The sequence below is a fragment of the Rattus norvegicus genome, chromosome 3, assembly GCF_021556685.1.
Source record: "Rattus norvegicus strain SHRSP/BbbUtx chromosome 3, alternate assembly SHRSP_T2T, whole genome shotgun sequence".
NCBI lineage: Eukaryota > Metazoa > Chordata > Mammalia > Rodentia > Muridae > Rattus > Rattus norvegicus.
Genome location: NC_141536.1, coordinates 147,196,795 through 147,221,839, shown reverse-complemented (window position 1 = coordinate 147,221,839; position 25,045 = coordinate 147,196,795). Strand labels below are relative to the sequence as shown.

At 50.5% G+C, this 25,045-nt stretch overlaps 1 protein-coding gene across 9 annotated transcripts in view; it reads right to left on the bottom strand.

Annotated features, from left to right (window-relative positions):
• Window positions 1-25,045, bottom strand: part of Ppp1r16b (protein phosphatase 1, regulatory subunit 16B) — a 96,168-nt gene that overhangs the window by 10,789 nt on the left and 60,334 nt on the right. For all 9 annotated transcript variants that reach the window (XM_087654389.1, XM_087654396.1, XM_087654394.1 and 6 more), the window contains 5 exon segments: window positions 12,971-13,041; window positions 6,528-6,673; window positions 4,233-4,336; window positions 2,332-2,456; window positions 314-439 (listed from right to left, as the gene is read on the bottom strand). In XM_087654389.1, the coding sequence (XP_087510515.1) occupies window positions 314-439; window positions 2,332-2,456; window positions 4,233-4,336; window positions 6,528-6,673; window positions 12,971-13,041 (572 nt within the window).

Sequence of the window (25,045 nt, the reverse complement as noted above, 5' to 3'; positions counted from 1 at the left end):
GGAGTCAGTTGTAATTCCACAGCTGCCGGGTGTGTATGGGTGGCTAGACAGACTGAAGTCACATCTGGGAAACACTCTAGAGAAATCATGCAAAGCAGAAATCAAGGGAGTTTTCTACCAGACAGATTTGATTCTCATCCTGTTAGAATGCAATTGGCCAATGTGTCTGCAACCCCTTCCCCCAAGCCCTCTCATCTCCCACATATTCACTGTAGCCAATGGCTTAGTGGGTCCTAGCTCTCTTGCACCAACTGCCAGCCAAAAGGACTCGGTATCAGCAGTTTTACTACTCGCTACAGGAGGTGGGAAGTACCTGTCCCCAGAAGGCTGCTGCATGCAGAGGCTCCCAGCCATCCCAATCCTTGACGTCCACACGCACTCCGTGGTCCAGGAGGAGCTCGGCTGCCCGCAGGTATCCATTGGCTCCAGCTATGTGTAGCTGGAAGGGAGAAAAGAAGTTGACATCCCTAAGAGGGCTGACTCCACATTTAGAGACAGAGTGTCTTTTCTCACACCAAGCCCCAGGGCATCCTTGGGACCAAAGAATAGGACAGAATGAGGTAGCAACACCACCCAGGAAGGTTGCACCAGATTGCTATGTGTGAAATAAAGAAGTAGAAGGGTGAAGAGAGACAGGCTCCTCACCTAACCCCAAAGAAGACGTCTCAGGGGTTCAGAATGGTCATTTGAAAATATACCTACCTATTCTTTGACATATCTTTCTCTTAAATGTAGGATCTGATTGCTCTGCCTTTGAATGTACACCGGATTGAGTGACTCACTTCTAACCAAGAGGATATTACAAAGTGGTGACAGTATATGACTTCTGAGGCTGGGGCGTGAAAGGCATAAGCTGCTTCTACCTTATGATCTCTTCGATTCATCTGGGAGAGGGAAACTATTTGAGAGAGCCGCGCCGAGAGGAAGGTTGTACAGAGGCAGGTTGCAGAGAAAGAACAAGCTAGACATGGTTGAAGACAGAGAAAGCCAGAGAAGGAGCCAGAAGGTTTGAAGTGATTGCCAGAGTTAGTTTGAGGCCAAACAGAGCAAAAAGGCTGAGAGAGAAGCCAGATTGAATCAGTCAGCTTGGAGCTAGAACAGCTTATGAACCAGGCAGCCAAAGTCAGGTATCAACTAGGAAGGGGTGAGCTTATTCAGCAGCAAGTCTCAGAGGCTGAGAACATTCTAGGTCTAGATAAGATTGTATGGAGGCTAGAAGCTTCCAGGACTAGGCCCAGATTAGCAGGCCAAGGCAGTAAGCCTTGGAGACAACAATTACTTCAAGTGAATAAAAGAAACTTTTGCATTCCAGTTTACTAGAAAGATATAGTACCTGTCTGGGTCAGTGGCTGAGGTCATTGTAACGTCAGCAGCATTTACTATGAATACCTGACCCGTTCTTCAGCGCTGAGCTCAGTAGGAGACCTGAGCAGGGACTTTGCTAACAGCAGTGGGCAGGAAGCAAGAGCTTAGAGCTCAGAGGTAAGTGAGAGAAGCTCCATCAACAAATCTGAGGCTCCAAGTTAGCTCCAAGTGCACTGAGGTTAGCCTGATAGTGCCGAGCCCCTGTCTACTGAACTGGAGCCCCTGGGCTCCCAGATGCCCATGACCTGCCTAAGCCTAGGACAGTGACCAGACCTTGAAGTGGGGATCTCCATACCCCTGTTCAGTTTTCTGCTTAGAGACACTCCCTGATTCTGAGATTCCACTGTTGAGGCTCTGGAGGAAAAGGCAAGCTTTCCTCGAACTGCTGACAATAAGAGCTGGTTTATAAGGATTGATGGAGCTAACTAGCTGGCTCTGAGAAAGAGAAGGAAGGCTCTGTCGTTTTAAATCTCAAAGGATTAGTGAACCCTGTGGCCCAGAGGAGGTTCTTCTGTGTGTTGACAGGATGGACTGACTGACGGATGGATACATGGGCAGACAGATGGATAGAGTGATGGGGTGATGGGTAGAATCTGTTACAGTGACCCCAGGAAAAGGTGAATGAGAAGGGCCGAGGTTTTCGAGGGCACAAGAGGCAAGGGATGGTTGATACAAAGGAAGACTGTGTCAATGAGTGGGCAGTCCTTGAGGAGAGGATAAGCGTTGCCGTGGAGACGACACAGGTGGACATCAGAGCCAAGCCACAGAGCTCCTGATGCCCAGCCCCAGGTGAGAGGGCTGGACCCTAAACCTTCTATATTCCAGGAGCAGCAAGGAGTCTGGAGGAGGCCCAAGGTCTGAAGTGTATAGGATCTCACCTTACCAGGAACCAGACCCGATTCAGTCCTAGCTGGTCTTGTTTCTGGTTCTTGCCCCCAACCCACACCACCTGACCGAGCTCCTCACCAGTGTGGCACCCTGGCCATCTATCCAGTCGAGATCCTGGCCGGCTGCTATCATGCAGTGGATGTCCGAAATCATCTTCTGCTCAGGAGCTGCTCGCATCTCATTGATTTTCTCCTGGGTGATGCCTGCATGAAGGCGAGAGGTTATTCAACAGTGCCGCATCTGGGGCCCAAGCAGAAAGGAAAGGGTACACAGGGAAGGCTCAGCTCCTGCTCCCCAGAGTCTGACAGTCCCCAGTGCACAAATACGCCCAAGATCTTTGTCCCTAGGTATGTTGAACATGAACACCATGGGTTAACTCACAGGACAAGGCCCATTCCTTCCTGGCACCTAGTAGGCCTCTTATTAATGTCAGTCACTTCATGCCTGCTGTTCTACCTGCTAGGTTGGAGCACCAGCCCGCTCACTTTGTGCTGCCCCAGTTGCTGCTCTGTCTCATTCTTTAGGTGCTGGTCTATGTTGCCTCCCCAGATGGTGCCCGCTGGCCGCCCTTTTTGACGAGGGTCTGTTGGTTTCCTTTCTCTCATATACACACTGTGTTCAGCATTCAGAGAATGCATTCTTTTCCTAAAAATGACTGAATCAGTGAAGATACTAATTTCAAATGGAGACTTGGAGGAGAGCTAGAAGGACCTGGAAAGACTTTTGCCTTTTATTTTCTGAGACGGGGTCTCACTCTGTAGCCCAGGCTGGCCTCAGACTTATGACAATTCTCCTGCCTCATCCTCCTGTTTGCTAGAATTATAACCAGGAGCCATGAAAGCCCCCAGAGCGACCTGTGATAGCCCAAATCTCTGGCTAACAAAAGTGTGCCTGTTACTGGTAGCTCTTGCCTTAAGCAGAGACTACGATGGACTACAATGACCCATTAAAAGCAACAACAACAAAGATAAACCACAGGGTCAAGTTCCCTTTGGGTAGAGTTTGGGGGCAATCTGTAAATTTGAAGGGAGTGAAATCTGTGGCGTGCCGATTTTGACGAACCTTGACATAAGTTAGCATTTCGTACCATCAGAACAATCAGCAGGCCCATGAGCCCAGCAGAAACTCGGGGTAATTTCATACCATATCATCCAACCCTTGAAAAAACACCAATGGCTTCTATGTAGCACATTTCAAAGTATTTTGGTAGCTATGCTGAAAGATGACTGGATCGACTTCCTTTAGACACTAATGGCTTTATAACTCCATTGCGGAAACGCCACAGTTTCACCAGATAGGCACAAAAGTTCAAACCTCTGTACAGGAAATGAACGGGGGACTGCAGGTGCCAGGGGGTTACGCTGATAGTGACCACGGAGGTCTAGGGAGAACGGTGAGAAGAGGGCCAGGCAGGACCTCGGGCCACAGCTACAGGTCTGGATTTAAGACCTTTTGTACGAGAGGGCACTTCTCGGGCATGCACGTAGGGATCTGGGACTGTCAGGTATCACTGTTACACGTACTTCCCTCTAACACTCCGTGTGAGCCAAGAACAGCCCACATCTTGTTTATCAGGGCCCCTGGCAGCCAGCTTGGTGCCTGGCACTGAGTAGCACCCCCTAAATGTTCTTGACTTCTCCCCATGTTCCCAAACGGGGATGCGTCTTTATGGCGAGTGTTGACTGAATTGATTGTCACAGCTGACAAATAGGAGAGGAGGCCAGCTGAGGCCGCCCGCGTGTGTGGGTGACAGGGAGAACAATATCTCCCTCTGCGCAGTGTGTGTTCCAAGGCCCTTTCATGTCCCCATCTTTTAACCATACAGATGACAATAATAACAAGGACCTGTCCCAGTTACTGGGAGCTGAGCACGAGGCTGGCAGGCACAGAGCCAGCTAATGGGCTGCTCCCCTCCATTGAAACCACGTTCGCTGCAGTACCTCACTGTGCCCATGGTATAACATACTGCTGTCCCTTGCCTTGGTACGCCATGCAGGTCTCGATGACATCCAGGGTGGGTTCATCCTCGCAGAGGTCATAGGGCATGTTCCCATCAGAGTTGACAGCAAGCAAGTCAGCCCCACTGTAGAGGAAGGGTCAGAGTGAGAGCTGGGAAGGGGTGTCTGGGTTGGCCCGGCTGCTTCTGTCATGTGGCTTCATCCATAGCCCTGATACACTCCCCAGCAACCATGACCCCACCGGATGTATCCCCGCTTAGTGATGCCTTTTCCCTTCCCACCACATATCCTAGGAATGCAGTGTTTCCGAATCCCAGGGTCCCAGCAGGAAAGGACCAAGGTCTCAGATGAGCTCTGTCAGCAGAGTGGCACTTCCAGGCACATGGCAAAGCCCTCCTTGGTAACAATAATAGAAATGATATAAAAGAGGACCTCTCACCTGCTTCCTCCTGAAACCAGGGTAGATGTGAGTCCCTTGCACACATTATTATAAGGAGTCTCCCCGAAGGGAGCCTCTGTGTGGCTCACCTCACTCTAGAGGAGCCAATGGCTCAGAAAGTTTCGATCACACGTCTCGGGCCACCCAGCTTGAGTATGATAGGGTCAAGATGCAAACCCAGGTCTCTCCCGAGTCAGCTATGTTCTATGCCAATATATGCATATATAGTATATGCATATATCTCCTCTTTGAATCCCTTACCCAAAATGCTGACCAAGACACAGGCAGCACAGAGTCTAGGGCGCCCTGGAAGAGCTGCCCCTTCAGGCCAATGGCACCCGTGGTGGGTAATCTGACATGACCTAGAGTCCGCCTGGGAAGAGTCTCAGGGAAGCATGGTCTAGGTCAGGTCAGGCTGCAGACCGGTCTATGGAGGATTGTCTTGATAGCTTGAAGACATTAGAAGACTCAGCCTGAAGCTAAGCGGCATGGCTGCTGGGTTTTGGGCCCTGCCCCATGTAGGAGTAGGGAATGCTAACTGAGAGTGCTGGCTTGTGTACAAGTTGAGAGCTCTAAGAGAGCTAAGCAATCCATGTAGCCGTTCCTCTCTGCCCCTGAGCATTGGGACTAGCTGCTTTAAGTTCCGGCCTTGGTTTTTCACAGTGCAGGACTGTAACCTGGACCTGTAGGCCACCGCATAGATCCTTTCTCCCCTAAGTTGTGTTCTGTCGGACTATCCGAGCAACAGAGATGAGGGCGGTACCCAGGTGTGGCCGGGGGCACTCTATGGCAGAAATCCCTGGGTAGTCATGAACACTGCATACAGCTCCGTGGATTTTCTGAAAGAACCCGGGAGGCCGGGAACCTGTATTTTACCCTTGTGCCTCGGGTGGTTCCAATACAGACCAGCAGGAAAGCACATGAAGCTGCCATATCCCCTGACCTCAGGGACCCCCTGGCAGGCATCTGATGGGTCTCTGATACTCTGCCAGGACCTGTTCAAGTGGCCATCTGCTCTCGATCCCTCGTCCCTGAACTCAGATGCTGTCATTCTCTAGGACCCCACCCACTGGCCTTGCCTTCCTAGCCCATGTGCCCAGTGCCTGGCACAGGACCTGTTGTTCTGGATGTAAAATGGGGAGCCAGGAAGACAGCAGAAAAACCCCCTTTAAGAATTAAAAGTGGTTATCACAGAGTCCACCAATACCACATCTGGGTATATTCCAAATGAATGGGAAGCAGAGTCCTGTGCACAGCACCACTGTGTGCCAAAGGGTCACAGCAACCAGCATCCATCAATGGACAAATGGATACACAGCCTGTCTCTGAGCCCTCTACAACATGGACGAACCTCAAGGACACTGCGCTAAGTAAGACAATCCAGCCACACAAAGGATACAGGCATTGCTTGTACTTAAGTGAGCTGCTGGAGCTGAGAGAGAACAGTAGTCTGTGGGTGAGGGCAGGGTGGGCATAGGCGGGGATGGGAGGAGTCTGGTCTGGTGGTGACAGTACACACAACAAGGGGGACAGCATGGGCCGTCCCCCCGAAAATGGCCAGAGGTGTACAGGGTATGCCACTGGCCTTGCAGCACAGAAACTTTACAAAGAGGGAAAGTTGTAAATGGAAGAGGCAGCATAGAAAAGACGGAGAAGTCAGGAGTGATGGAGAGAAAGAGAAAACAGCAAAGATACAGAGGTAGAGAAAGAAGGGGATTTGGGGGGAGGGAGACAGAGCCAAGAAAAGTGATGGTCAGGGAGGAGATTGAGGGGGATTGGAAGAGCAGGAAGTGGGGGAAGGAGGAGGACTGATGCACATGGAAGATGCCGCTGTGGGCGGGGCACACAGGCTGCCCCAGGGAGGGGTGGGCACGTACTACTGAACGAGGATCTTCACTAGGTTGATGTGGCCGCAGGTGGCTGCAGCGTGCAAGGGTGTCCACAACTCGTTGTCCTTGGCGTTCACGTTTGCACCGTGGGAGAGCAACAGTTTCACAATCTCTTCGAAGTTGTCAATGCAGCACTGGAAGGGGACACAGGGGACGCAGAATGAGGTCAGGCATGGCCTATGCCCTGGTGGGGACACATCTCACACGCTCCCCACAAGAGATCCCGAGAAGGACGCTGGAGACGGAGCCCAAGTTGGAGTCAAGCTCTGTTGGTTCCGTGTTGTAAGTTCTGCTCATGACTTCGGGTGAGGCGCCTTACCTCTTAGAGAAGTTAATAAACGAGAAAGGTAAAAATAGACTCAGCAAATGGCCTGGTCAGCAATAAAGTGTTCTTAGGAGTGTTCGTGGGGCTGCATGCAATTTGAATGAGCTTTTAGAACCCCAGAGAGCTTCTCTAGGTGACATTTTAAGGGGACTCTTAACTCACCCATCAGCTCAAGCAGGACTGCCCGGGCGTGTTTGGGGAATCAGCCCACTCCCACACCCTCCTTTGGGGTGGAGGCCTCCAAGGTATGACCCTGCATCCCTGTCTGGACTTTTAGGAATTTCAGATCTGGGAATGCAATCTTACAGAGGTTCCCAAGTGACTGAGGACGCGTCCCAGCAGGTTCTGGGGGCTCGGGCACAGCACTTCACAGAGAGAGTCTGTTTGTACTCATACCTGGATGGAGCTGTGGGCATAGGAGGATGAGCCCCAGTGAGGTGGGAGGGTCCGATCCTGCAGCTCCCCCAAGAGAATACAGGTTCCAGGGACAGGGAGTGATAGGCTCACCAAGGGACACAGCCTCATCCAGGGAGAACAGAGGTGGGGACAGAGGATGGGTCAGTGGCCACTCTGAAGGTGTATCATGAGATGTGAGCTCACTCCTGCTGTCTAGGCGAGCCAGGTTTGGGTCTCAGGGCAACAGGAGATATGAAGGAGAGTGGGGGGCGGGGTTCATCCTTGTGCACGGCCACATGGAGAGGGACAGAGAGGCTATGTTGAAGTCACCTAGTTAACCTGGTCAACATAAGTAACATATATATGGGGAGAAGAGTAGGAAGCCAGGGGTACCTGTATAAGCTCACTGACCCCAGGTGGGTGTGGGGTGGGACACTACCACAGCCCCAAGCATATCCCCAGCCAGCCAGGACTCTGCACCAGAAGAACACACAGGAAAGGAGCAGCCGCGTGCACAGATGGTGCTACAGAGCCAGTTCTTTCTACCAGCTGGTCTAGCATGGCTAGGTCTGAAAGTACTCTTCTGGACAGACAGGGAAAGATCAGCCCTTTAGGGCTGGCTTGTGTTGTCTCAAGGGACAGGAGAACCATGTAGTAGCATAAGATAACCAGTAGAGGGAGACACAGGCACTGGAGCCAGGCATCGGTAGCAATGAAGTCCCCTGTGCCAAGGAGACAGGGCCAGAGATTGCATACCCAGAGCCAAAGTCTTGTGGGAGTGATCCCAGGGCTGGTGCAGGGGTGTCTATGAGGATGAGTGGTATGTGTGTGTGTGTGGGGGGGGTAGGCCCTGCAGTCACCATGGAACCACAGTACGGAATGGCACTTGCAGTAGGCTGACTTCTCCTGCCTCTTCACTTCCCGCATCCAATAGAGAGCCTGCCGAGTGTTTGCTCCCAAGTATCTGTCTGCATCCCTGCTACTCAGCGGGCATGCACTGCATCATCTCTACCTCCGGATGCCCTCTGCTTTACTGCATCCAGCCTTGCAGCGTGGCCTCTGCAAATCTCAGACGGTTCCCCTTGTCCAAGAGAAGCAGACCTGAACTGTGTGGCTAGCCTTCAGAGGCTCTGCAGGTGTCCCAGCATTCCCTGTTGTGTGTGACAATGCACAGCTGGGAGGTCCCAGCCTGCCACTTCATTGTCAATAGTAGATATTTTTGGAAGACCTAGGAGAGCCAGGCGCTAGGCAGTGCTTTGTCCATTCACTGCAGCATTTAACCCTCGAAACAAGCCTGGGGGAGCCTCTCCTCCCCGCTGGCCCAAAGGAACACAAAGTCACACACATATCGAGAAATAGATTCATTCGAGATTACATTGTCAGCATCCAACACTCAGGACTAGGGAGGTGGAGTAGTAGTAGGATCATAATTCAAGGCTAGCCTGTACTACAGGGCAAGATCCTACAAAAGTTAATCAAATGATCACACACACACATACACACTCACACACACATACACACTCACACACATACACACACATACACACTCACACACATACACACTCACACACATACACAATCACACACATACACACTCACACACATACACACTCACACACATACACAATCACACACATACACATACACACTCACACACACATACACACTCACACACATACACAATCACACACATACACATTCACACACATACACATTCACACACACTCACACACACATACACACACATATACACTCACACACATACACACTCACACACACATACACACTCACACACACATACACACTCACACACACATACACACTCACACACATACACAATCACACACATACACATACACACTCACACACATACACACTCACACACATACACATTCACACACATACACATACACACACATACACATTCACACACACTCACACACACACATACACACTCACACACATACACACACATACACAATCACACACATATACAAACTCACACACTCACACATACACATTCACACACACATTCACACACACACATACACACACACACACACACACACACACACACACACACACGGTACCCGCACAATAACAAAATCAGTCTATAAATTCCAAACAGTCTGACTCCGAAGGTCCAATTCTCAACCTGGCCAGTCCCGCCTCCTCTGTGCTTCTGATTACTCCCTTACACTCAAGCTTGCAAGGCTGGGCAGCTTTCTCAAGGCCTCTGTGGGTGTGCTCTCTGCTCTAAATGCCGTTCTTTTTCTTTCTGGCAAACTCTTACTCATACGCATACAATACTCATAAGCTCTTACTTCAAGGCCCGGCTCAGGTGTCCTTCCTCTTGGAAGCCTGTCTCGCTTCTCCTGTGAGGCAAGCCACCGGCTTGGAGCTTCAAGCTGCAGAGATACTTCAGCTCCCACCGTGTGAACGCTGGCCACGCTGCAGCGTCACCCCAGCTGCTATTTCTAGGCCTGTGGTCTCATCACACTGCATAGTCTGTAAGCAGGGCCACTTCCTAACTCCCTGTCCCTAACCTGACACAAGGGCGGGAGCAAAAGGGACATGACAAAAGCAAATGACAGTCTGTGGGCCAGCGTGGACAGATGCCTCCTAAGGATCCCAAAGTGGAGCCCAAGACAAGTGAGGCGGTTGCAGCATTAAGGAGAGTTTTACACAGCTAAGTTCTGACACGGGCAGTTCCCTCTCCGTGTGTGCTCCCAGAGGCTCAGTAGCCCTCAAGGAAAGCTGGACCTGAGAAGGTCATGTGATACCTCTTCTTCCTTAAGAAGAGGTAGGGTGAGGGGCTGGGGATTTAGCTCAGTGGTAGAGCGCTTACCTAGGAAGCGCAAGGCCCTGGGTTCGGTCCCCAGCTCCGAAAAAAGAACAAAAAAAATAAATAAATAAAAAAAAGAAGTAGGGTGGAGAGGAATGGAAGGAACCCCAAACTCCAGGGAGGGCTCCCCAAAAGTTCATGAAGACAAAGCATCTAGAGAGAGCCCTGGGACTCTTGTAACCATGGTATCCGGACAGTCCAAGGTTCCTGGGGCTAGCCCTGACTCTGCCATGATTCACCGTTTGACCTAGAACCCAGAGATATCCCATCCAAAACGGCCCATCTGTGTTTAAATTCACTAAAATTAAATAAGAGTTAGAATCCAGTTCTTGTCACATTAGACACAGAACTCTGTGGCTACTATGCTGGCCCATACAGACACACACAGAACATTTATTCCCATCTTTGTGGAAAGTCTACAGAACAGGGCTGCCCCTGAGCCTCTGTTTCTTGAGACATAAAACACGGTAACTTTCCGAGGGTGGCTATGAAGATCAAAGTGAGATATACCACTGAAGTGCTTTGTGAGGTAGGCATATGATAAACTGTAATCATAACTTAAATCTTTTTTTATTTTTATTTTTTGAGGTTTACATATTTACCATGTATACACGGTTCTATCTGCATGTATGTCTGCAACCAACAGAGGGCATCAGATCCCATTACATATGGTTATGAGCTCCAAGTGGTTGCTGGGAATTGAACTCAAGACCACTAGAAGAGCAGTCAGTGCTCTTAACCTCTGAGCCACATCTCCAGCCCCATAATTCAAACCTTTTCAAAGAAGATGATTAAAAAACCATTAATTACGTATATATGTTTGTTTGTGTGTGTGAGTAGGAATATACATGCATGCATGAAGGTGCTCATGGAGGCCAGCAGAGGGTGTCAGATCCCATGGAGCTGGCCTTACAGGTGGTTGAGAACCTGACACAGAAGCTAGGTACTGAATTCTGGTCTTCTGCAAGAGCAGAATGTGATCTTAACCATGGAGCCTTCTCTCTAGCCTGATTACTGCCTAGTCTCTGGTAAGTGTTTGTGATGGTTTCTATATGCCAGGCCCAGGAAGTGGCACTATTAGAAGGTGTGACCCTATTGGAATAGGTGTGTCACTGTGGGTGTGGGCTATTAAGACCCTCACCCTAGCTGCCTGGAAGTCAGTCTTCCATTAGCAGCCTTCAGATGAAGATGTAGAACTCTCAGCTCCTCCTGCACCATGCCTGCCTGGATGCTGCCATGTTCCCTCCTTGATGATACTGGACTGAACCTCTGAACCTGTAAGCCAGGCCCAATTAAATGTTGTCCTTATAAGACTTGCCTTGGCCATAGTATCTGTTCTGTAACTAAGACAGTGTTGCTTAAGGTTTTACAGCTCTCAGTCAATCCTCTCTACAACCCAAGGAGATAGAGACCATTTCTCTTTCACAGGAGAAGAAACTGAGGCACAGGGAGCATAAGGAACTTGTCCAAGGTCACATACAAGTGAGTGACAGTTCTAGGCCTCAAATCTAGCTCTATCCTATCACTGGGCCTCTGACTAGTGAATACTATTTAGCCTCAGTGGTTGCCTTTTAGGTCTCAAATCCAGGGTAGACTGAGGATCTCACCTCTGGAGCATCCTCTGCACTCTGGAGTTAATGAAGCTGGAGTCTGGAGTGCAGGGGACCCTTGGACAAGACCCAGTAACGTTACTGAGGCAGTTGCCTAAGTGTGGGTGCCTGAGGCCCTGGAGGACAGTAGGGGCCAAAAGTATATGCAGACAGCCCTCAGGCTCAGAGCTGAATGCTGTGTGCAGGGCCTGGTCCCAGCATCTTATGGGTAGATGTGTGTAGTTTGTCTCTGTCCATGGGGTTCCAGCTGCTTGGTTTCTCCCCACCAGGCTACCCTCCAGTCTATCTGCTCAGAAACTCTGGCGACGGGCACAGGGAAGCATCAGGTGTGGCCTCTCACTGATTCAGAGTGTGCCTGTTGAGCGCCTAGGTCTGTGAGCATAGGGAAAGACACTGGATGCAACAACAGACAGGAGGTGCAGGCTGTGTTGTGGTGAGGCTCAGCTTGTGGGAGGAGGTAATCTCAGAGTGTCACGCTAGTGCTAAACGACAAGAGGGAAGGGGTCGCTTGGAAGAAGAGAGTGCCTCTGTCACGGCCCAGCTCTCAAGCTCTTGCTGGGGAGAGGAACTACTGAGTGAGCACACGGGTTCCAGGAGGAGCCCCTTGTGGAGGACCTGAAAGGCAGGAACCAGGCCTAGGAGTTGGAGAGGAGCAGAGACTGGACAGACCAGGCCTCCAGGGTCTTGGGCAGGACAGCCAACATTAATTCTTTACCCTCAGTATTAGGAAGGAGGTACAATAGAGCTTTGGACTGGAGCAAACTTTCAGCTTTTGCAGAAAGAATTCTGGCAGAACTGACCCTTGGGGGCTAAAGGCTGACCATGAAAGACAAAGCTTCCAAGGCTGTCCCCAGGCAGGCAGGGATGTCACCACACACCCTTGGAAAGGACATGTGCTTGATAGCACCCACTTCATTGTCATAGGTCTTGGCCATGTGACCTTAGAAAACAAAACAGTCAGTCGGCTTTGTCCTCAGGCCGAGTGGGATGATCTGGTGGTTGTGAATGCTCTCTGCCAATTCTTAACTTCTACACGAATTTTCTCAGCTGGCTGGAAGGACACAGTGAACAAAGAGTCCCTGTCCTCAGAGTCTGTCACTGCATGTGTGTGTCATGTGCACCCAGGAGCTCTGAGGGCCGGTCTGTGACAGACACGGGCATCTGCAAAGGACAATAGCCTTTCAGCTCGGCTCTCTGTGCTCCTGTCTCATGTCCCCTCCTCCCAGGAGCGAAGAGGCCGGGAACCACAGCTTACCTGGTGCAAGGCTGTGAGCCCATCCTCATTACACAAATCAGGGCTGACCTTGTTCTTCAGGAAGTATCGTACTGCAAGAGGAAAGGACAGGAGTGAGGTTCCTGTCACTCACTGTGGGAACCCAGCAAGACCCGCCCACTTCCAGACCCCATCCTCAATAGTCTTACTTATTCCCATCAGAGAGTAATGAGATGTTAACAGCATCCCTATTTCACAGACGAGGAAACTGAGGCACAGAACGGGTCACACATACAAGTGCTGACAGCTGTCTTATCAGGTCACACATACAACTGTCCCATCTTCCTCAGTGCCAGTCACTGATCTGAGAACTTTGGGGGTTTGTTTTTGGCAGTGCTGGGGATGGGACCTGGTGCATGCTAGGCGTGTGCTCTACTGCTGAGCTACACCTCTGACCTTTTATTTTGAGAGAAAGTCTTGCTAAGTAGCCTAGGCTAGCCTGCAACTTGCTATGTAGCCCAAGAAGATCTTAAAATTACAATTCTCCTGCCTCAGCTCCCTCCAGAAGAGCTGACTCACCAGAGGTGCCACTATTCCTGGCTAGGCTGAGAAGTTGGCATGGGTTGTCAAATATGAAGTACATTTTTGTCCCTAAAACCTACACCCTGGAGTTTTACTGACAGAGCAATCATGATCAACACACGTCTCTCTCACCACCTCAGTTTTCTCATCTGTAAAGTGGGAATGCTGTTGACTCTACCTCACATGGGGTCATATGACGTCAAGTTGAGCCATGTCTGGGGATCAGCATCAGGTCTGTGATCAGTGCATGGTTTTATAGGTGTCTTTTGCTATGCCTTGTTTTATTAGCATAGCTATATTCTGCACACATGATGGCTTACCAGTGGTTGTCAAATGCCTTCTTTGGATCTACTGAGCCTTTGGGAAATGGGGTAGAGGTTTTACGACCACCTGTTCTAGACTTTAGGTGCCCACATGCGTGTGTGTTCAGAAGTGGTGGGTAGATATAGGAAGTGAGGAAAACCAGAGTGTACAAATGGCATTAGTGAGCCCCCTCCTATTCCCTCAGTGTCCTTTCTCCTCACCCTGTCCCATCCAGGGTCTCAATGTCAGCTAGAAGCCATGTGCAAAGGATAAAAAAATGAAAAGCTGTCCTGTCTGTCAGTCTGCATGGCCCCACCCTGCTTAGCACAGAGGGATTCCCCCTGTCCAGCCTTCAGCTAGGTCTCTCTCTCCATGCAGGGAGCTACCAACAGGGCCGACAGCAGAGTCCACTGGAGCCCACAGCTCGCTCTCTCTCTCTCTCTCTCTCTCTCTCTCTCTCTCTCTCTCTCAACCATCTACTGGCTAAGGGGCACTAGGAGGGCTGCACTGGCTCCAGGTTTCCCAGGCTGAACATTGAGGACGTAAGTGGAATTCTGGGCCAGAGAACCAGACGAGGGGCGATTACCTAAGGACAGGTGAACAAGCAGGATATAAAAGCAGTTTTGTGGGAAGGGCCACTGTCGTGGTGCTGATGAAAAGGGGCATGGGAGCCTACAAGTGGGCAGAGCAGGCTGGCCATGCTCCCTGTTGAACCTTCTCACACCCCACTCACATGATCCAAGGTCACGTACCAAACACCCAAGGTAGCCACTGTCTCCTGCCTGCCAGTAGCTCATGCAGCCAGGCAGGGCTGAGGAAGTCTCCTCAGTAATGTGTCTCCGGTGGAGGGAGAGGGTTAGGAGGGAGCTGTGGTACGCTGCAGGGCAACTGTCAATCAACAGCCTCAAAGGTGCCAGGGGAAAGGCAGGGATGGATACTGGGACAGCCTTCAAGTCTCAGGAGCAGGGGTCGGGATAGCTGCTCAGCTCCATCCTCACAGAGCCTGCCCTGTGTGAAGGGGAAGTTTTGAGGCCTCAACTTGGCAAGAAAATGTCTCAGGTAGACTTGCCCAAGACACACTGCTACCGAGGCATATACGTGACAGGATTTTGTCCCACTCAGATCCTTCGGCTGCTTGTCCCCTATGGAGCCACATCTGGCTGCTGTGGCTATTTAAATTGGAATTAATACGCATGCATGTAAGACCATTCTGCTCATCCACATGCGGTACAAGGTAGACAGAAGTTAAGCGCGCCCAGCTTCACGGGGATCTCCAGTGGGACAGTGCAGCTTTCAAGCACTGCACTTGGAAACCATCCTCATTACAAAATGCTCAAGCCCTTCTCTGCTTCCCCACCACTCGGAGAAGAGCATCCTCCACCTTGCCGTCCATATAAGATCTTGCATGATACAATCACTGTCTCGCCCGAGTCCACAGGGCACCATTCACGTTGTGGTTTGGAGTCTTGCTTCTTCTGAAGCTGTGCAGGGAAGGGCTTGTGAGCTAATCCTGTCTGTCTGTCTGCCTCTCCAACTTCATTTCTTAAGCTCCTAACGCTTTCTGTAACAGTCGTTTGTGTCAAGAGTCGCACGTCCTCTGACCTCTGAGCTTCTGCAAAGCAGATTCACATTGCATGGAAGACTCAATTATCTACCCAGCATACATATATCCAGCAAGCCAGGCATCCACCCACCCATCCATCCATCCATCTATCTGTCCATCCGTCCATCCATCATCTATCCATCCATCCATGCACCACCATCCAGACACTCTCCCTAATATGCTTCTTAGCATGTGCATAATGGCATACTACACACATACATGTGCACACGCATGTACCCCATTCCTCATCCTTTAGTGCTCATTCAGACTCCTCTTAATGACAGTTCTTAAACACTTTAACTTCCCTTGTAGCCTACCATCCAGAGGAGCCTGGGGGGGAGCTGTTTTTTGGAGCAACTCTCATCTGTGTTTTCTGGAGATCGGCAGGACAGTTCATAGGTTAGCAGTGGCAGCTCGATCCACTTGCAAACACTTCACAGATACCCCCCAGCAATCCAGTTCAACAGAGTTGGGTTAACAACAGCAGTGACACAACCTAGCAGAGACATCCAGGCCTCAGCCTCTCTTCTCCAGTCAGCAGGAGGAACCAGCAGGAACACCGGGAGCTGTGCCTCTCTCAGGGAAGCAAAGATCAGTGAAGACTCGAGACCCACAAGCTTTGCACAGCCAGCTGTACCAGCAAGCCAAGCTCTGTCTCCGTCACTCCACTGAGTCCTATTTATACCCCCCAAGCATCACGTGTCCTCCACATGCCTTGCCTCAGCACAGGTCTTGCCTCAGCAAAGTCCCAACAAATGGAGCTCAGCTACACAGTGTAAAGTGGACCAATACAGGAGTGTCATTAGCAAAGAACCCTTCATCGCATGTCCTTTCACAGTTTGCTTTAGCAGAGCATCCTTGCTCCTGTGTCTGCTTCAGCGATAGGTTCCTTCACGAGTCTGCTTCAGTCTTTCACCTGTGTCCACTTCAGGAAAACATTCCTTCCCATGTTTGCCCCAACCAAACACCATCCGACACAACTGACTCCAAGGAACCCTTAAGTTTCCGCTTCAGACATCGACCGTGACAGGAAGCTCTGCCCACATGCAGGTGCCTCCCACAGAGCTTGGTAACTTAGTAGGTGGGTCTAGCCCAGGGCTACTTGAGGAGATGACGGAAAAGCCACAGAGATAGTTAATCTCCATTGTTGGCTGGATTTGGAATCACGGTGGGAACACACCTCTGGATATGTCTGAAGCCTTTCCAGAGGTGTTTAACTGAGTTGGGAAGACCCACTTTGAATGTGGATGGCACCATCTCATAGGCTGGGGTCCTGGACTGAGTAAAACAGAAAAAAAGAGCTGAGAACCAGTATCCGCCATTCTCGGTTTCCTGACTGGGGATACAAAGCGATCAGCTACCATTCTCTCCTACCATCACGATTTCCCTTCCATAGCGAACTGTACCCTGGAACTGTAAGCCAACCCCTTCCTTCCCTACGTTGCATTTGTCCGATGCTCTTGTCACAGGGATAAGTAATTACTAATATAGCCGCTGACCACCCCAGGTCCAGCTTGTATCTGGGCTAGCAATGTGTTCTGAACCTGACAGATGGTTCTGGGGTGAGAGAAGTGGCCATTGTGACCTTTCCAGAAAGTGTTTCTAGAAGGTTCTGCTCACGTGAGCAGATTTGCATTGTCTAGAGTAGATGATGGCCCAGGCTTCCTGTCCAGGAGACTCTGAGGCAGAAAATAAGCATTAGCTGCCAACAGCCACACAGTAATTATCGGGGGGCTCTCTGCACTGTGTGGGAGCCCAAGCCATGTAATTACCCTGAAATCGGGCAGTTATTTCCATCCCAAGAAGTGGGACAGATCATCTCCAGCTCTAAGAAACCCTTAATACCCACGAGCCAAGGCTGCCTCGGCAGCTCTCACTAGGAGACCAGAGCCTGGCTCTGAGCCCAGCTCCCTGGAGCCAAGCCCCACCACTAGCACACAGCCAGCTTCCCTTTCTCTGGGCTCAGCAAGAAGAGGGACTCTGTGCTTGTCAGTCCAATGTCTTTTTGTTTTGTTTTGTTTTGTTTTTTTGAGGTGCTGGGACCTAAAGCCAAGGATCTACTACTCAGCTCTGTGAACCAAGCTGCTGGCTGACATGAGGAGTCAGGGGAGGCTTCTAAGACCAACTGAGTATCAGGTGACCTCAGGCCTCCCTCTACACAGTCTGGCCATGGGTCACTTAACACTGTGTTCATCCCAGAGCAGCAGAGCTAAGGGTCCCCATAGACTGTGCAGCACCCACTGCCTGCAGTACATCCTGCGTGGCAAGGTCTGCAGATACTTGGTTCTCAAGGCCCTGAAGCTTGCGGCCCCACACAGGGCTACCCTCTCAACCAACTCAGAGGCCAGATTATTTTCATCATAGTCTATGCGAATGGAGTGCTTAGAAGTTGCATGTGGGGGCTGGAGAGATGGCTCTGCGGTGAAGAGCACTGACTGCTCTTCCAGGGGTCCTGAGTTCAATTCCCAGCAACCACATGGTGGCTCATAACCATCTGTAATGGGGTCTGATGCCCTCTTCTAGTGTCTGAAGACAGCTGAAGTGTACTCGCATATATAAAATAAATAAATAATTTTTTTAAAAGAAGAAGTTGCATGTGGCCTGCTCAGCTATACTAAGAGCTCTGGGCTCACGTCTTACTCCATGAACATTCTGAACAACCTGGGAAGGAAACTTGGGATCTAAGGCTTGACAGGGGCCCTTAGCTATAAAACGGAGAGCAAATGAGGACTTCGCTTTTAGGATGCTGTGAGGATTTAGTAAGAGAAGGTCTAAGCGCCACTATTACCGGTTACCAGGAGAACAAACACTGAAACTAACTGGTGAGCTGCATCTGGGTCCTTCCTGAGCTGGGCACTGGGTGCCGGGGCTGTTTCTATGGGCACTGAAAGTCACCCACAAGCTTTCATGCAGGTCCTCACAGATGAAAGTGGCCTCTCTCGGGGGGGGGGGGGGGGCTCTGAAAAGTGCTGGTTAAAGATCACAGAGAGGCCCTGGAGGCACCTCTGTTCCTGTTGGGCAGAACCCCACGGAGATGGCATGAGGTGGCTCTGCTCCCCTCCCCCACATATCTTGCTCCTGGCTCCCCCCACCCCCCAACCCACCCACACACACACACACACACACACACACACACACACACACACACACACACACACTCCACCCACACCTCCCAGGCAATCTGGCTGGAATCTGGGCCAGCAGGGCCATCTGCTCTTTGCCTTCCCAGCTGCAATGCTGAGTCGCATGGAGGCCTTCTCTGGAGAAAGCGGGTAGCAGCTGCCTTCACAGGCGAACAGCACCACTGACGAGATTTGTGTTTTCCTTTGACATTTTACCTGTCTTGTTCCCCAGAACTCACTGCTTGACCCAGCGCTGGTGAGGGACGTGCAAACTCAGGAGCCGGATCGCCCCACAGAGGGCAGACATTGAGCAAGATGCATCTCCCCAAGGCCCAGCTGCTGCTACCAAAACAGAATCCTCTCGTCCACGGTGTGACCCACTCCTCACTTCGCCCTCCAAGCCCTACCTGCTTCCACCCTGTTGCTGCCTGCTCCTGTTGCACTGGCTTCTGTCCCCTTCAAACCAACCAAAGCTGGGCTCCCAGCCCCCAGCCTCCAAACCCTATCACCCGCATCTGAAACCTTCTTTCTTCCCACCCTGGGCCAGCACATTCTTCTTCATCCTTCAGATTGCAAGCGAATGCCACCTCTCTGTGGTGCCCTGCCCTTCTATACTGCAGGAGCCTCTATTTCATGCCCCATATAGCTACTTGCTCCCCGGCCTCGGGCATCATCGCTCACACTTTCTACAGACATGAGGGTCCTCAGGGAGGGTGACTCTATGACCAAAAGTATCAGTTAGGGGTTAACAGAGAGCAGGGAGCAAGTGTCCTCCCTCCCCTGGCATCGGTTAGCCACGTGAGGAGACCTGGAGGCTGGCCTCAGGAGTCATCAGCCCCACCTCACTTGGCCTCCACTCTGGGCTGGCCATCATGTCTGCTCCCCAACACAATGCTCGTCTCTCTCTCTGATCCTGGGCCCTCACTCACTCCTGTAGCCCATTACCCGCTGTGCGGAACCTTGTGCTCACCGGGTGTTTCCTAGGCGTTACATCAGCCGCTCCTCACAATCCAGTTGGGAGGACTAGAGACCCATGGCTACTACTACTGTACCTTTACAGATGGGAGCCTGAGACTAAGATTTAAGCATGTGTGATGACCTCCGCAAGTATAGCAGGGAGGCGTGAGAAGCTTGATATTGGAAAAAAATGGTATTGAAAAGACTGTTTCTTCTTCTTCTTCTTCTTCTTCTTCTTCTTCTTCTTCTTCTTCTTCTTCTTCTTCTTCTTCTTCTTCTTCTTCTTCTTCTTCTTCTTCTCCTTCTTCTTCTTCTCCTTCTTCTTCTTCTTCTTCTTCCTCTCCCTCCCTTCTCCCTCCCCCTCCCCTCCCCCTCTCCCTCTCCTTCCTCCTCCTCCTCCTTCTTCTTCTTTCCTCTTTTCCTTCTTCCTCTTCCTCTTCTTCTTCTTCATTATCATCATCATTATTGTGTGTATCTGTATATGTATGTGTATGTCTGTGTTCATGTGTGTGTATATCTGTGTGTGTCTGTTTGTTTCTGTAGATGTGCGTCTGTGTATGAAGAGAGATGGGGGATGGAGAGGGCATATATGCACCACAGCATGCATACGGAGGTCAGAGGACAACTCCATGACTTGGTTCTCTCCTTCTACCTTTACAGGGGTCCCAGGGATCAAACTCATGTTGTTAGGCTTATGCTGCAGTCACCTTTACCCACTGATCCATCTCGTCATCCCAAGGCTTGGGATTTGAATCCAGGCTTGGTCGGCTCCAAAGCCCGCACACCAAACCACTCTGCCAAAACATTGCCATAAAAGCCACGGAAGAGATGGCAAAGGGGTCAAGATAAGGTCAGAGCTGCTGCCAACAGAGCTCGGTGTTCTAGAACATCACGTGGGAAAGAAGACAGGTGATGACGGCAGTCACTGCTGCAGCCTCGTTATTACCGTTTGCAAATGAGGTCCCCGGGTACGGAGGCTGACACGTAGCCTGAAGTCATGTGGCAGAAGTGGCAGCTTTGCAAAGAGCTCTAACCTTTGGTGCATCTTCCTGCTGCCTCTCCATCCTGGGCAGACCCCATGCTACCCTAAATTCCAGGCACTTTGGTTTTCTCCTTCCAGCGGTCACTTCTCACAGTGATCGGGTTTCCCTTCCTCAATGTGCTAACAGGGTTGCAGTGGGTCCAGCCCTCAGCCCAGCACATTCAGAAAGCAAAAGTACCCTGGTCCTCATTTAACTGTGCTTCCAAAATCATTCCACTGAGCAACTTCAACTTTCCACCCACCACTGCTCGTCCCTGGTGCAGAAATAGCCAGAAATAGTTGCTTCCAGGGAATTGTGGCTTCCTGGGGCTGGGGGGGGCAGAGGCTCAGTCAAGTGGAATGGTGGTTTCTCAGTGACAGATTCATTAGAGCCTCTTCCAACAGTCTCCTGGGGTTCTGTGCAATGAGTCAGCCATGGTGAAGCCTAGCTCAGAAAGATGCGGGCTCCTCTCAAAGTCACATCCCCAGGCCCACGAACTAGCCCCTCTTCTCCCCCAGACATTAGCTGTTCTAGAAGAGAAGGCACCAAAGAACAATTATCAGCGATCGTACGGGGTAACTACAACTCCCACCCACTGCTCGTAGGATATGGGAGGGTGCGGCTCCTTTGGAATAAATATCAAGTGGCCACATGATCATATGACCCAGCAATTGGGCTCAGCGGGCCGAGCCTGCGAATCCACACAGAAACTCAAAGACGTGGACAGGGTGACGTAGGGTACCAGTAACCCCAGCATTCGGGAAGACCATGATTTCCAGGCCAGCCAGAAGTACACATCGAAATCCTATCTCAAAAATCTAAACAAAACAAGCATCTACACTCACGTTTAGAGCAGCAGTGTCCTTAATCATCCCAAAGTATGGACGGCCTATGTGTCCACCCACTGATGAATGGATACATGGGATTCCAGGCGATGGAACATTATTCTGTCACAAAAAGAACCCGAAAGCATCGTGGTGGGCCAAAAGAGCGAGATAAAAAGACCTCATGTTGCATGATCCCATGTGCATGCCGGGAAATGTCCAGAATAGGGAGATGCACTGGGATGTGGCAGGGTTGAGGGTCAAGCAGGCAGGATGAGGTGACCGCTAGAGGCCAGAGTTTTCCTTGGAGATGATGTGCAAGTACCAGAATCAGGCAGTGATGTGAACTGAGAAAGGCTTTGAACTGAAGACCACAGAAGCACACCTCAGAAACTCTGCGTTCAACGGTAGGTGAGTCACGCATCAGTTTGAAGAGAAGGGGTGGGCTTCCATCAGGCTTGAGAGTTCTGTGAAATCTCAGTCACATCCGCTCCCCTCATTACTGTACCCAGAAGGCCAAAACAGCCTGGCACACAATACACAGTACACCTGGTCTTCGATGAGCCTCCATGGTATGGCCTCTACCCACACCGCCTGGCACCATCCCTCCAACAGCCATGGTCTCCTTTCAGGGCCATTCAGGCCCCACCATCGCTGTACCTCTGCACCTTCAAGTCATGTGCCGTTCCTTCAACTTGCAGTTCTTGTTAGTCATTGCTTAGCCTCCAGGTCCCATCTTAAATGTCACTGTGTCTGTGAGGACTCCCCTTCTTCCACTTCCCAACTCCTAGCTCTCGGGCTGGCCAGGTACTTCCCCAGTGTGCTTTTCTGTCCAGTCCTAAGATCACAGTACTAGAGTAGCTGTGTGTGTGGGTCCTTGTCTTTGCTAGGCTGTCAGTTCTGGAGGTGGATGGTGTAGGGGAGGTCTGGAGGCAGGCAGGGTAGGCGAGCCATTCTTTGCTATTGTAATGGAGTTCAGGCTCCCAGTCAACAATTGAACCTGCAAGGAAAAAGGCCCCTGTAGCCTCTGCCTGCTTTCAGAACTGACTGGAGCCTTTGTTCTTGAGCTGCTCTGCCTTCCCTGTGGATCAGAAGGACCCGACCCAGGCAAGACCCCAGACTCCTCCATCTCAGAGAGTAGGTTCATCTGCTGACCCGTTCGTTCCAAGAGGCCTGTTTCTCTCTTAGCATCTCTGATACCCTCATTATAATCAGAAGACAGCTAGGGCCACTCCAGGCACATAGCTATAATCTGCTCTCCAGAACTTGTGTGTCCAGGATTTGCAGCTATACTGGACAAAGGGGGTTGGCAGACATTAATGTTGGCTACCAAAAGCCTCTGACAATGTGTAACTTATACCTAATGTAAGGGTTACACAGGGAAAGTGACTGAATCCCCTTTAAGAGGTAATCTTGTCTGTCTTCTGCTATTGGTTGATTGATTGATTGATTGATTGATTGATTGATTGATTGATTGATTGAAACAGACACTTACATTGTATCCCAGACTAGATTTGAACTCGTTTTGTAGCCTAAGCTGGCTTTGAACTATTAACCACTTCCCAAGTGCTCAGGTAACAGGTGTGCACTATGGTGTCTAGCTTTCGTTTTGTAGCCTAAGCTGGCTTTGAACTATTAACCACTTCCCAAGTGCTCAGGTAACAGGTGTGCACTATGGTGTCTAGCTTTCAAGTCTGAAGAACCGGTTTATGGGGTTCTCAGAAGTCTCTCAGAAGTACTTATTGAGTTGAGCAAATAAACTAATTTGTTTCTCTTCTTTAAAAAAAAACCACACACACATAAAGATTTATAGTGAGCAAAGTGCAAAGTGCAAAGTTTGCAGTCCATCCTTCTTGGACATGTAAGTTCTCTCTGCAGCACAGGGCAGGCCAGAAGGGGAACTGCTCATAAGTGAGAGAGCCTGCACCAGATCTCCTTACGTGGGAGAACCACATCCATAAACACAGCAGGCATGGAGAAGAGAACTTCAAGTATGGCCTGTGCAACCCGTCCCCTCCTCTCCTGCCCTCCATTAACTTCCTCTTAGGTATCTCGCTCCTTACAGCATTTAGTCTCCAAGTCTGACAAGGGGACCATGTGTCCTCCTACACAAGCTCAAGGCTTTCCCCATCCCCTTTGGGAACACAGCTGACCCCAACATCACCAGCTCCCAAATTCCTCACTGGCTCCATTCCCAGATGCCACCCCCTCACCCCCAGAAGCTTCTCAGCAGAAACTATCTACTCTGCCTGGTCTGCAGAACCTCTCTCTAGCTGGCTGCCTGGGAGCTCTCCAAGGTTCTGCAGTTCCTCTCCGTCCCTCCTCTCCCCAGACACCCCCAATTTCAGTCCTCTTTCCTTGCCTTCCTTTGCTTCCTCAGTCCCATCTCTCTGAGCACACGTCTTCTGGGTTTTTTAAATAGTCCAATTATTTCATATCTCCAGGCAAGGACTACATAAAAATACTCCCAACCTTCCAGGTGTGAGATACATACACATAGACCCTGCTGTGGCCTCACGGCCTCCATAACAACAGCTAACACAGGTTGATTACTTTCCAAGCAAGTGACACCAGGCTAATATGTTATTTTCCCCCCAGTCATTCTGTAGAACAACCCTATAACTTGGGACTGCAATCAGCCCATCCAACAGAGATCTGGCATGATGTGTCTTGAGCTTGCTTTGCTAGGAAATATTGAGAGTCATTTTAACCTGGCTGATTCCATGTGTAACTGGTGCCAATCCCCAAAACCTAAGTGGTACAGCCAGGCACTGGAGCTATGAGATGGTCCACTTCCAGAGAGCTCAAATTTAGTTCCCAGCACCCATACAGAGCTGCTCACGACTGCCTGTAACTCTATTTCTGGGGGATCTGAAGCCTTCTTTTGGCTTCTGAGGAAACCTGTACACACGGTATACACACACACACACACACACACACACGCACATGCACACATGCACGCACGCACGCACACGGCACGTGCAGAGAGAGAGAGAGAGAGAGAGAGAGAGAGAGAGAGAGAGAGAGAGAGAGAGAGAGAATATTTTAATAAGCCAGGTACAATGACATACATTTGTTATCCCAAAACAGAAGACACAGAGATAAGCAGATCTCTGGAGCATAGTAGCCAGTCAGCCCAGTCAAATTGGTGAGCCCCAGGCCACATGACGGACCTTGTCTCAAAAATCGTGGTGGACTGGGGCTGGAGAAATGGCTAGTGGTTAAGAGCACTTGTTCATTCAGAGGTCTGGGGTTTAACTTCCCAGGACCCACATGGTCACCATGGTCTGGGATCTGACACCTTGTAGTTCTATAGGCACCAGGCAGGTACATGCATGGCACACATATATTAATGCAGGCAACACATATGTACTCACAATAAATCTAGGACAAACAGACAGACAGAAAAACCAAGAACAAACAAAAGACCATGGTGGCCAACTCCTGAAGAACACGCCTGAGGCTTTCCTCTGACTTCTCCATGCAAGTGTGTGTGTGCATGCGCATGTGCGCTCGCGCGCACACACACACACACACACACACACACACACACACACACACACACCATAAATTCACTGAAGTCACATAAAGAAAGAAGAAACAATGAGCGAGTGGAACAGGATGACTCCAAGCCAGACGTCTACACTAGCACCAATGCCTTCCTCCCCTCTACTCTAAAGACAGTAAAGATTTTGCTTTGCTAA